The 14,128-nt window shown below is 35.1% G+C and overlaps 1 protein-coding gene across 1 annotated transcript in view; it reads right to left on the reverse strand.

The window, feature by feature from the left end:
- spn-E (tudor domain containing 9 protein spindle E) overlaps positions 1-14,128 on the reverse strand; it is a 469,695-nt gene that overhangs the window by 404,088 nt on the left and 51,479 nt on the right. Inside the window, exon 5 of the mRNA XM_090399558.1 lies at positions 12,618-12,839. Coding sequence (XP_090255684.1) covers positions 12,618-12,839 — 222 coding nt within the window. The remainder of the gene's footprint in view (positions 1-12,617; positions 12,840-14,128) is intronic.

Raw genomic sequence — 14,128 nt, forward strand, 5'->3', positions numbered from 1 at the left:
AGACTTTCTCTCAAAATCACCAGTCTCCTAAAATATGACATAAGATTGGCTTTCAAATCCATTGCAACTATACAAGCTTTATTATGTTCACCTAAGGACCACAATCCTTTCTGCAAACATCCTGAAGTTTATAACAGTTCATGTTATATGTAGCCTTTCTTACATAAGCCAAACCTGTAAGTTTGGAAATAACATAAAAAGAACATATTGGAGACATGAATAACAACAGAGAAGACAGCTCAGGCCTAAATTTCCAAATGAAGCCTGTTTGCATCATCACTAAAGAAAAGAATGTTTTTTTCTATGTTACAGAGAAAATGTTGACCACTCATTTTTCATTAGAGGTAATATGACCTGCTCTTTGCTTATCTACTGCCTTACTGCTATTTAATAGTTGGGGATCTAAGAAGACCCCAAACTATTAAATATAGTTGGAGTATCAAAAACATTTTATTCTGGCTCATTTAATAAAATAGGAAATGATTTGATGTGATGTCTGCTTCCACTGACACTAGCTTCAAACATTCAGAGAAACTCTCTCCTCCATATAATCTCAACCATCATTTTAGGTGCACTACATAGATGTCACCATTTGGCTCCAACCCAAATATATCCTACTAATCTCTCTAACAAAAAAATAAATAGCCTACACTCACATGGAAGTAGAAAAAGATGGTAAACTGGCCTCATTAGACAGCTTGCTCTCCCATTCCCCTTCTAGTGAATGAACTACTTTCATTTACTACAAACCTACCTTCACGGGCAGATATACATAGAATACATCTTGCTATCACCCATTTAAAAAAAATAGGCATCATAAAAAAAAAACTTTATTAAACAGAGCTCATATTGTTTGCTCTAACCCCCCCAGGATCTCAAACTAGAACTTAACATCTAGCTATCATGCGAAAGAACAATTTCTCCTAATGGCAAGTAAAGCAAATTTTTTACTTCTATAATCCTGCTCCTAACAACCCAGTCAATATGGAGGGTTTCCATCTCCCCTACAATTCAGGTATCTCCAGCCAATTTCAAAAAAAAAAAAAAAAATAGTGTACAATGCCCTCCACTATCAATCAATAAACTCCTCTTCTAGATGCCTTTCTTTAAAGATAAAGAATCCTCTCTTTCCCTTCCAGGTGTATAATACCAATTTCTTTGATTACCACCTCTTCCACTTTGGACAAACTGGGTGCTCTATTAAAAAAAAAGATCGAAAGAACACCAATCATATCTATAAGAAATCTGAAAAATCTGATTTGGCAAAGCACAGCATTAACATTGACCACAGAATCTTATGGCCAAGAACTCACTTCAATGTCACTTTATATTTGTAGGAGAGTGCTGAAAAAACCTCACTACATTTCTCAAATTTAAATCAGAACAAATACCTCTCCTTGCCAAAAATCTTGGACAGTCATTCTCATCAGTCATCAATTTTTTGTCAACCATAAATCGATTTTGCTACTTCTCACCTATATTGCATTATCTATTATAGCCTCATTATGCTTGCACATGGTTCATAGCCCTTTTAAAAAATCCATTATCATTCTATCTTGTCTGAACTGGCTTAACATTGATGATTTGTTAGTATCAGATTGAAGTACTTGTCAAATAACATTTTACTAATTTTATAAATATCTTGTGAACTTATGTATATATTAGCAGCCTTCATCGGTACTTTTGAAAATTTGTCAATAAGAGCAGATTTTGCCTTTAACCAAACTGTTACACACGGCAGCCATTACTGTTCCAAAGAGATGAGCTATTATTTTACATGTGTGTGTATTAGCAGCCTTGTGGTTTTTTTTTTTACAAAAAAAAAGTAACTGTTATACAAAATTTTTTTTTGTTGTTTGGAATTTGTTAGGTACTTACAAGCAAAATATTTTATCTGAACAGTTAGAACAGGAAAGCAGATTAAAGAATAAATACTGATAATGTATACCTAGCATTTGTTTTCAAAAAATGTTTAATAATCTAATGCATCATAGTCCACTAAAATTAACAAGAAGCAGTTCTTGAAGACAGAATATGAGTTTAAATTTGATATGAAAATGTTTTTCCTATAAACTATGTGTTACATCATCTTTCCTTACATGAACAAAGAAGATTTTAATTCATCACACACAGAGACAAATTAAAAAAGTGCAGTGTTACATAACACCTGGTTTTCAAACTAAGCTTATTTTCATTTGGATGGGAGGATGAACAAGATGAATATATGGTTTGGGGCAACAGAACATCCATTAACTTCTTGAAATATGCAGTCATGTCAGGAAAGTAAACATTATACTTTAAATTATACCTCTGACTTCATAAAATATATTATAAAGTCAGAGCCTCCATAGCGCAACCAGTATATACGAAGCCCTTTAGTTGGAAAGACCTGGGTTCAATTCCTGCCTGTGATGTGAGGGACCTTTATCCGGTCTCTTTTGACCAAAGAGGAGTTAGCTGGTCTCATATGGAGGTAGGGAGTTTTTTTCACCCAGAAACTTAGGTTTTTTTTATCTCCCAAAACAGGCAAACCGGCCCAGTGAACACACTAATTATAGTCAGGAATACTTAAGACGGTCCCTCCAGCTGCAGGTCTGATTCATCAACTATGCCAGTCCCCAGCCAGGATAAAAATAGGGAGGAATGATATGGTGCCGTACCTCCCCGCAAAAGGGGCTCACAGCTATTGTATCATTACATGAAATAAAAAACCAAGTAATGATTGAACTGGACCAGCTCCAAAATTTTTTTTTAACTCCAAATGTACCTACCTATGCTGCAAAATGATTTCTTACCACAGCTCAGCTGCCTATGATCCAGTGATCCATGTTAATCCAATGCATTAAATTATGTAACCATTCAAAAGGAACTATTATTTTAAAATTTCTCTGGAAAATAAGCTGCTGATGATTATTTTTAATGAGTCATTACAATGAGAAATTGTCCCTTCTGAATTAGAAATTTGCAAGGATCACTGTAATTCATAAGATAAAAACATAAATTGGAAAACTACCAGTTAGTCATAAAAGTATTATTGACAAAGCAACAGAAAACTATGTAGAATATCTTTAATAAGGATTACTTAAAGCACAGTGATCAATTTTGAGAAATTGCTGAATTTTTAGGAAGATATCATGAGAGTAACAGATTATGGTGACAGCTACAAAGTGTTTTATTTAGGTTTCAGCCAAGCATTTGATACGGCTTCTCATAAAAAGCTTTGGTTTGAATTAGTTAGAACAGCAGATGAAACAACTAAGGCCACGACACCAATATCCTAACTACACTTAACTTGTCACTACTTGGTCTCATTTGCAGAATAAAAACCAAAGTTTCAGAAGAAAAAACCTGCCACCTCTGTATGAAACCAGCTAAAACTTATCCTCACTTAGAAAGCTCTTATAAAGGATCCTCACATTCATGATAGGATTGTTCTAACCCAGGTCTTTCAAAGTGAAGGAAAAAATGTCATTGTCCTTGTTACTGTACTACAGAAGCACTTGCTGATTAAAATAGGTCATATAAATAATAATTAGTTAACAAGATGGATAGGAATAAGAAACTGGTAAACAGGTCAATGACAAGAAACAGTATCATTTCCCTACTAAATACTGTTTCTTGTCATTGACCTGTATGGCATCTAAGAATCAGGTAGTTAGCAGAGTACCACAAGATTCAGTTTGAGTCCTGATTGTTTAATATATTTATTGATTTAGATTTAAATATTAAAAGTAAGCTCTCCCTCTCTCTCTGATGATAATATGAAACAAGAACAATTATCTGAACAATTTATCATTCTAAGTTCTCTTTAGGATGAACTTAAAAAGATAGAAAAGTTGCAGGGAAGAGGGGCTAAAAACTTAAAGTGAAGAAATGCAACTATGAGATTAAGTGAGAAGGAAGCTTTACACTAGTGGTATTCAAATTATAACATGCACCGAACTCCTTTCGTGATATCAAATGTTGAAACCTTGTCTAAATGCTGTGAATCCCCTTCATCTAACTGCTTTCAATCCTTGGATATGTCAAAACACTGTTGTTTAGGAGTCCTTGCATTGTATCTTCATACTTATTTCAAGCCAATAGTCCACTGTTAAACAACATAGATTTAAAAAAAAAAATGCTTATTTGCTAATGAATAAGCATGTTTTCACGCATCTAACCTAACTTGACCAAATATCCTTGCAGACAGCTTGCAACTACCACAATTTAGTGTTAGTGCAAATCAAAAAACAAATCAAATCAAATACAAAAGCAGACTTAAGTGTTGTCTTTTAAAAGTATACTTAATTATTTATCCCCAATTTATTCTGTCAAGTTTCCTGGGAATATTTTGTAAACCACAAAAGATAGTTAAAGATTCTATAAATATAATAAGTTGATGACATTTTCTTCATATGGCCAGAATCTAAAGAACTTGAAATTGCCTCTCATTTAAACCGTCTGCATCCCGGGATCTGTTTTTCACACCTGAAATTGACAGTAGAATGCCTCTATTTCTGATTATATATTAATCTTCATTCTCCAAAAGTTTTGACCTTCATAACAAAGTAATCACCTTGACCACACACACACACACACCTTACCTTATTCTCTCCTATTGCTAACTTTTATATGGAAGATTTTAAGCAACGTGCCCTAGATTCTCCTAATTTAAAACCCCCAAGTATGGCTCAGATATGTTGATATTTTCATTCTTTAACCTCCCATGACTACCAAATATTAGATACCATTCTCAGCAACCTGAATAAACACAAATGCATATAATTCATTGAAACTGAAAACCAGAACACATTTCAATTTCTGGATACCCTTGTCATGACTTCCCTTAGGCAGCCTATTCTTCATCGTCTAACATAAGCTTATGCATAATGGTCAATATGCACATATACTCTTACCACCACCCAATAAAAAACTAGTTCTCATTAACACTCCCAAAATAATAAATATTTGCTCTAATGAGCAAACCCTTAAACATGAATTACAAATTATGAGTGTTGTTTCTATAAAACAGCTATAGCAAAAATACTACAAACATTCTCTATAGGATTGCACTTAATTATAATAAACCTTAGCCATTTCATAAAGTAAAGAGTTATAAAAAAAATGAACAGAATACTGCACAAATAACAATCTTTAATGCCACCTTTACACCTAAAAATTAACTTATTCAACTCCTCCAGGGATCACCTACTACCCTGAAGTGTACCTGCAGTGTATAGTCAGTGTACCTGCAATGTACCATATATATACACAAAACACAATTCCAATTCAGAAAAAGGAACAAAACAAATTTAATAGCTATGGTAAATCGCCTTTCTGTTCATACCCTGGATACTCTACACAGAACTGACTGACTGAAAAAAAAAAAAAAGGCACTGTTCTTACATCATATCAAAACCTGGAATGAGTGAAAATTTAAAGATTAATCTCAACAATAACGATTACCTAAAATCAAAAATATGAATGGCACACATTCAACCCATATAACTTTTGTGTACTCATGACTTGGAAAAGGCAAGCTAATCATTCATTGCTCTATGAAAGAAAAATCTAGCTCTCACACCTCTAACTGCATTCATTCTCAAACTTCCATGAATCTTATCCTTTTCCCATCCCTCGACAAAATGAAACACCAATTTCTTCTACCTGGTATCCTACATGACCCTTACAGATGTGTGGAGGTTTAGCAAATCACCTCTCTTTCTGGACTGTTTGCAGTCCAGAAAATCTCAATCTGTCCTCATAATTTACGTTCCAGTCCCAATGCCATCTTTAACACTCATCTTTGTGACCTCTCCATTGTACCTGCATCACTTCAGAAACCAGGAGACCAAATCTGCACACAGCCTAAGTAAGGCCATACTCAAGGTCTCGTAAAGAGACATGATGACTTGTCTTTACATATCAATGCTTATTTCAGCACTGCAATTACCCTCAGACTCTTTCATTTATATTCATTGCTATATGGCCCCTTAACTTCAACTTCCTATCTACTATACACTCCAAGAACCCTTGCCTGATTTTCTTTTTAGCATAATCCCAATATAATAAATATACCATTGCATACCTCATCACACCAAAGTGCATAACTATATTTAATAACACTAAACAGACAGCTATTTTCACATGCCCACAATTCCAGCCTATTCAAATTGTTCTGTAAGTACTGCATGTCAGTGAATTCCTGATTAGACTATATAAACATCATCAGCCAACAGCTGTATGCTTCCTGTCAAATCCTTCCCAATGTCATTAATGTAAAGAATAAATAACAAAAACTGATTCCTACGGTACACCAATGGTTACCTCAAATCTTTTAGATTGGCATTCTCCATATACCACTTTTTGATATACCAGTAAGCCATCCTCTTTTTCCACACTAATAGTTTATAATCCAATCCCATACTCTCCACCTTATGCAACAGCCTTCCATGCCATATTCTATCAAAAGCTTTAGCAAAGTAGGATTAGCATTAGGATTACGCCATCACTAATGCTTTGGCATTCCCAGTTTTTTTTTTTTTTTTTTTTGTTTCCCCAAGAAAAGACAATACAACTTAATTTGATCTGTAGCCATATAAAAAAACAGGACTGTAGCTTTGGTATAGCACTTCCCCCCACGGGAAAGGCCAGAAGGATAACAGTTGACTAAATTAGCAATATTTGGATACAGCATCTGAATATACCCCTGATAAATACAACTTAATACAAAGACTGAAACATTAAGAAATTAGTTTTTACATCTTTTTATTTTACAGCATCATACAATTATCCAAGACAGATGCAGTACTGGCTGTTATAAGAGTAGAGTAGTTAACTTTTTTTTTTTTTTTTTTTATGAATCCAACTTATGAAATTATAAACTCTACTTTAAAAACTAAAGATGGAACTTATTTAAGTTAAGGGATATTACATCCCATATTGTTTCTTAGCTGAATAAGAAACTATATAAAGTTCGGCGATTCCAAGCGTAAGTAAATACCTGGATAGTGCAACACCTGACCCATTTGGTAGTGCAAACTGAGGCAACTCATAGTAAGGATGGAGCAAGCTCCGATCACTATTCTTGATATTAACCCATAATGTGAACTTAGCTCCTAGGAGCTGTAGGTGTGGAGCTTGCTCCACCCTTACTATGAGTTGCCTCAGTTTGCACTACCAAATGGGTAAGATGCTGCACTATCCAGGTATTTGCTTACACTTGGAATTGCTACACTTTATATAATTTCTATATTCAGCATGAAACACCGAGTTTCTTATTCGGCTAAGAAACAATATGAGGTATAATATCCCTTAACTTAAATAAGTTAATGTCGCTGAATTGAAGCCTTTGGCTCTTCATATAATTAGTAAAAATGGAACTTTTTCAATTTCGGACCTTCGGTAAATAGGATGCTGGTATCAAGCCAAGTAATGAAATTCATCTTCCATGGAGAGTGAAGACACTATCCACTCAGTCAACCAGACTGGCATCTTGGACCACCAGAAGCCACTAAGTCTAAGATGCAGAAGGATGACAAGTTGAATATGCTCATGTTTATGTTACATATATATTGTTGAAAGTTTATTTTTCACTTGGTTAGAGTATAATAAAATTAGTTTAATCCTTTATCCAAGTGTGAGCAAACAAAGTTTGTGCCTGAAAGTGTCTTCAGGACTGGGGTAAGGTGGTAACAACACCTTACCCCAGGCCTGGCTCCCACTGAAGAGACCTCAAAGGTCGAAACTAGTCTGGGTAGTGGCCCTTCCCTTAATGCATAACATTAGACATATCCAAAAGCAGATGTGTTTTGTATTATAGGAGATACTGAGATAGGAGTGTTGGTATCTTGCTCCACCTTTGCAACGAGTTGCCCTGGTGTTGTACCACCTTAACCCAGTCCTGAAGACACTTTCAGGCGCAAACTTTGTTTGCTCACACTTAGATAAAGGATTAAACTAATTTTATGTTACATATATAGTTTGTGTTTCTAGCAAGTATATGTCCGTTTGTGAAACTACTTGTCATTATCTAATTTGGCAAGTTAATATCCAAGTAGTTCATATTCACTCTCAAACCAGCAGGTTTGAATCCAGCTGCAAGCATAGATGTTTGCTTAAATAGTTGACTTTAAATGAGAGAAAACTTTCTTTGATTAGTGCAAGACCACCATCCCACTTCCTGAAGTTTCGAAAAAAAAAGCTCCATGTTTGGTCTCTAGGGCAGGATCTCCAGATTATGTAATATTACAAAAATATATATAAAATTAATAAAAAATAGAAAAAAATTCTTATCTCACCCACATTACAGATTTAACATTTTGTAGGCAAGTCATAATTTTTTTGGGGGGAGGAATAAATAAAAAATACAATTTTTTAAATAAACTGGAAACAATGTTATCTGTTAATTTTTAGTGATCACTTTGCATTAAATAAAATGAATTTAGAACGTCAACAATGCCAATAGCTGACAAACATTTCATGGCATAAATCTGCAATGTTTTCCATGTAAACATTCCTGTAGATTCCAAGGAACAAGAATGAATACATAAGGAATAAGTAGTTCTATAGGCAAATACATTATAATACTTCATGGTTTAATTTTAGATAATTTCTCTGAAATATATCAAAAAAAGATAAGCATGCATATCACAAACACTTCAGTTTTATTAATATGTGAACACACACACCCACAGGGTGATTTAATTAAACTTTCCAAATTCAGAGCCTTATGTAGTTCAATCTAACAACCAGAATGTCACCAAATTTGGCAGAGAAACTAATCAAAAAAAAAAAATTAGTTTGAAAAGTTGCCAATAAGGGAAATATGGCACTATACAATGTAAAAAAAAAAACTCATTACAGACAGACAAATGAATAAAAGACTAAACTGAAATAAAAGATTACCTTTATGTGTTGCACTTAGCACAGCAATAAAACATTTAATATCAATTTAGCACAATAATTACATTATTAGTCACTGGAGCATAAGTTCTCACAAACCTGTTGCACAACTCAAGCACATTGAAGTTCACCCATGCAAAAGAGAACATTGTTAAAAGTGACCACCATTCTCATGGACCAGAAATTGCATCCTGTATGGAGCATTTTCAACAGTAGAATGTAATGTGTCTGAAAGAACCTTCGTCAGAGTCTGTGATGCATTGTCCTTTAAGGATGAAAAGTGAGAGACACAAACGACAGACATTGGCCTTCAGATAACCCCACAACCAAAAATTGCATGGAGTAATAGCAGGGGAGCGACGTGGCCATGCAACTGGAAAGAAGGAACTAATCATTCTTTTCTTCAGTGAAGTGATGCCATAGAAGCTCCTATACTGGTCATGCAAAATGGTCTTGTCCAGACATTGCTGAAGTTGCAGGATGATGAAACTGTTCAACAATTCCATGTGGTAATGGAACAGGGTACTGGTCTTTTCAGAGTGATGTTCTTAAAAAAAAAAAAAAATAATAAAGTTGTGTGGCTTCACAGCATACATAAAATCTGCTGTGAAGCCACATCAGACAATAATTTTTGGTGACTGTAATGGGAGTTCCTGGAGTACACATGGGGGGGGGGGGGATCGGAAGCCCAAATTTGACAATTTTGGGTGTTTACAGTGCCATTCAAGTAAAAATGCACCTCATCTCCTCACACAGAATTTTCCAAGGCCAAGCACCATCGATTTCCAATCTGACCAGAAACATTAGAGCAAATGTCGGTGCTTATCATAATCATCAAAACAGCTGCTGCTATATGCGACTGATCTTGTATGGATAGAATATAATTTTGTGCAAGACTTTCCATACTGTGCAATAAGGCATATCCAATTGTCATGCCACTCCACTGGCAATGCTACTACCAGCAACATTTTTGCGTGATCAGTCAATCATGATAACTCTGCCAGAGGTGGAGCATATGCTCATCCCTATGCTGGTTCTAAGCCCAGGTAAAAGAGGAAAGTTAAGTGATGGGCTAATCACCCATCCTCTTAAAAATTGCTGATTATAGAAAGCATGAGTGAAGCAAGAAATCCCTTGGGGCAGAGTGCTACAACCCATGGTCCTCCAACAGATGCTATTTACAGGACTTGGGAGATGATGCAGGTGGGCCAAACTTTATAAGGCCATGTATTGAGAATGCCAACATCAGAACATACTGTTACGTCATGGTTTTTCTTTAAATCCATGTTACTATTATCCCCTCTTGTGCCAACTAAGAATGAGATCTCCAGTCTATCTCTCTGGGGCAGTCTCCTTTTCGAACTCTGACAAATTTGTTTGTTCCAGCTGCGCCAGTCAGAGTCCTAGGACAGAAGAATTCTTGCTCCGAGAAACTTTCCCCAGAGTTCTAACAGCTACCTAAATTCGTTAAATATATATATATATAGCATCTGTAGAGATGCCAGTTTGCAGTCATGGCCCTATCCTTTCTAATTATTCTATACCTTCCCCTTATGCATAGGTTCAAACTTTTATGAGTGGTAAATTAGTCTCATGCTCAAGCAAAACTCAGGCTTACATAGTAAAACATGTTTTATTAAAGATCTAATGAGTTTACAATTAGGTTTAAACACATCAAAAGCTTATCACAATACCTATACTAAATCAACTGACAATCATAAATGAAACTTTAGTTAATGAACATATAACTCATATCCTCTGGTCAATTAAAACACACTTAAGCATGGGAAAATACAAGTTTACAATTTTAACTTCTAATGCTAACACAGACCCCACCACATTAATTAGGTCTCACACAAGAACTTAAGTCCTCCAATTACCAGTCCAATGGAGCTAACAAGTTACAATGCATATAAGTCATTCAAAAGGTTTCTAGACAATTGTCCATTTATCTTCCAACTAGAAATTGATTTACCCTTTTCCTCTAATGCTAATTGTTAATAAAATTAGAGAATTCTGTACATTACCACTGCCGCATGAGGTTACCGTGTCCCCTTTGTCCATCCTTTACAGCTTCAGTGGTTGCGTACACATGGAGGTCACTTTGCTTGTCACGTACAACCTTATTTTTTCTGCACTCTGCTGGACAAACGCTCATCTCGCTGGTCACTACTGTCAGACTGCCCGTCTCCCTGGAGGAACTTTCCGTTGTCTCATTCTGGTAGCACTTCTACCGATGGTCCGAGGACGCCGTCATCTCGCATACAGCTCACCCAATACTCGCTAGTCAGCAGCAGGGAGAAACTCGCCGTAGAATTCCCTTCCACTGGTCAGCATCGTGGGTCGACTGAAAACAGGAACAGAAAAAAATGGGAGGTTGAAACCCGCCCTCTTTTTGTTGCATAAGTTTTCTCATGGTGCCTTCTTATTGGTCCTTAAGTTGTTTAGTCAACTCTTCTCTTCAAGAGTGCTCTTTTCAGGGAAAGCAAGTTCAATTCACTTTCCACGAATGCCTTCGCTTCGGGCATTACACTTATTGTGGGTAACTCACACGCAACCTTTGCTTTGCATTGACCTACATTTTGCATAGAGTATTTTTCTTACTAGTGTTTTCAAATAACGATATTTCTATCTAGACAGACAAATTCCTCCTTTTTTTTGTACTTCATTTTAAAGGTAATTCAATCATGTTTCTCCATTAACAATGTTTCTTTACTAACAGTAAAAGTATTTCTTGGTTATTATTGTATTCTTGTTAAATCGTGAATGATCCTCTTGATGAAAAGGTCCTTATTCAAGATCTACCAATACAAGAACAGCATTGACATGGGTGCCTGATGGTAAAAGGAAGAGATGAAGACACAAAATGACATGGTGCCGGATGGTAATCTAAGAACAAAACAAATTAGAATGGTTGAGCTGGGGGAGAGCAAGAGAAGCAGCACTGGACCAAACAGGATGGCATGCTAAACTCATGGCCTCATAGGTGTAAAGAGCAATAAGTAAGTCGATCATGGTGACAACTTTGATTACCCATGAAGGTTCTGAACTCATGAAGAGTGGCTGGTGCATTGCACTTGTTAAGGTAAAATAACTTGACAAGTAACGACGTGCAATAAGATAAAATGAAGTGCATGTTGAATGCAACTATCAATAGGAATGCATTTGTGTGAAGTTTTCTCTTTACTTTATAGCTCTTATAATGCCAGCAAAAAAGGTTGTTCAACTTTGTTTTATGCAATTTTCAGCTTCCTGGGCTACAACAAGCACTATTCTCCCTATCAGGGACTAAATTTTTTTTACTTTTTTTTTAAATTTTTTTTGCAGAATCCTTTCCATGTCTTGATTAGTCTCCCTACCAAATTTGGTTGTATTCTGGTTGCTAGATCAAGCTACATAGGGCTCTGATTAGGGGAAATTTAATTATGGCCACTGTGTACATATTTCTATGACTGTGCAAGAAGATCTGTACTTTCAAATAGCCATCTTGATGCTAGCAGTTTCAAATGCGGTCACTGCTTTCAGTACATTTGTGAAGCTATTGGAAAAGAAAATACTGCTGATAGGAAATTGACAATTTTAACTACAAATGATATTAATAATGCAAGTTTGCAAGTTGCACATTCACACACACATCCCTTATAAAATCATTAATTACATCAGAATTAATACAAATACTTCCATTTAAAAAGTTATCTTCCAAATAAGTAGAAGAGTAATGTTTTTAATACCTGATACCCAATAATCGTGCTCATTTTCCAGTTCCTTTCATAACAGACCCTTTTTGCAATACTAATTGCTGCAATTCTTCTTGGTTGAGTTACGACAATATTGCAATGCCTTCCTTTTTGTGCATGGTAATCAAGAATATACTGAGGCACTTGGGTTGTTTTTCCACAGCCTGTTGGCCCTTGTATTATCACTACTGGATAATTGTTCACAAACTTGATAATCTGTTAAAATATAGTAGTATTTATCAAACTCCTAACTCAATGAACTAATGAATAATAAGCAAACCTAAAAACATCAATGTTTATATAATTCTTTTAAAGCATTCAAAATTCCAATTATTAGCATTCATTGCAGAGTATAAAGAATACTTTGTGCATGTTACCCTCGGGGTTGATGCCATTTGATGAAGACCATCAAAACTAGGTATAGGAAAACAATGCAATTTATTACAAATATAAATAGTAGTAGAATATCAACTTTTTGACAAAACCTGATGCTTCAATATAACAGTGTGAAGTCTTTGGCTTAAGATTATTGTACATTTGAGATAAGGATTTCTAGTCACAGACAACTATGTTAGGAAGGGGAAAAAAAAGAAAAGAAAAATTAAAAAACAAATATAACCAGAAACAGTTTCCATCAGAATTATATAACTATAATGACATTTTATAATAGTAGTGTGGATGGCTAAGCATTGTTTAGTGAAGACCACAAAATGTAACTCGCAAAGACTACCATCATTCACAAATCGTACTTTAAATCTGAGAATTCTATAACTGTTGAGGCCTTAAATGACTAATTTAACCCACAATACTCCTATTTGCAGAAAATTTGGTCAATACTTTTTCATAACTACTATTATCATCATGTGGTTAGCAATAATATACCAGTAGTCATACTCTGACAGGTGATATAACCTTTGTTATTATATCACCTGTCAGAGTTATATAATTTGTTATATAACTCTGACAGGTCATTATATACAAAACATGGCAGACATTGTATTACAGTAATCCCTCGATTAGTGCGTCATTTTTTTTCGATACCTAAATTCGATTAGTGTGCCTATATACATCTTAAAAATAAATGTTACAGATTTTAAAAATTTTCTATCTATACATTTTTATGGCTAACTATTTTAAAAAATCACTCACCAGAATGAAATAATTTAGTTCATCATCAAATTCCTGCCATGTACCCTCAAGGGGTGTACAGGATATGATAGTACTACATGAAAAATTTACATCATTACTAACTTCCTATCTACAATTTTCCTCCAAATCAGTCTGTTACTTGTCAAGACTCCAACATTACCAGATCTTATATTTCTATCGTCTAAGGAACTTTGTACCATATCAATCCCACTATATCTTGGTCTTCCTCTGGGTCATTTTCCTGCCAACTTGGCAGAGAACACTTGTTTTGCTAATCTTTCCTTGCTCATTCTGTTTAAGTAACCAAATCACCTGAGATTAGCTCTGCTCACACATTCCTGGATGCTGACAATATC

The sequence above is a fragment of the Typopeltis vanoorti genome, chromosome 10 (genome assembly GCF_054136105.1).
Source record: "Typopeltis vanoorti isolate ZY-2024b chromosome 10, IOZ_Tvanoo_1.0, whole genome shotgun sequence".
Taxonomy (NCBI): domain Eukaryota; kingdom Metazoa; phylum Arthropoda; class Arachnida; order Uropygi; family Thelyphonidae; genus Typopeltis; species Typopeltis vanoorti.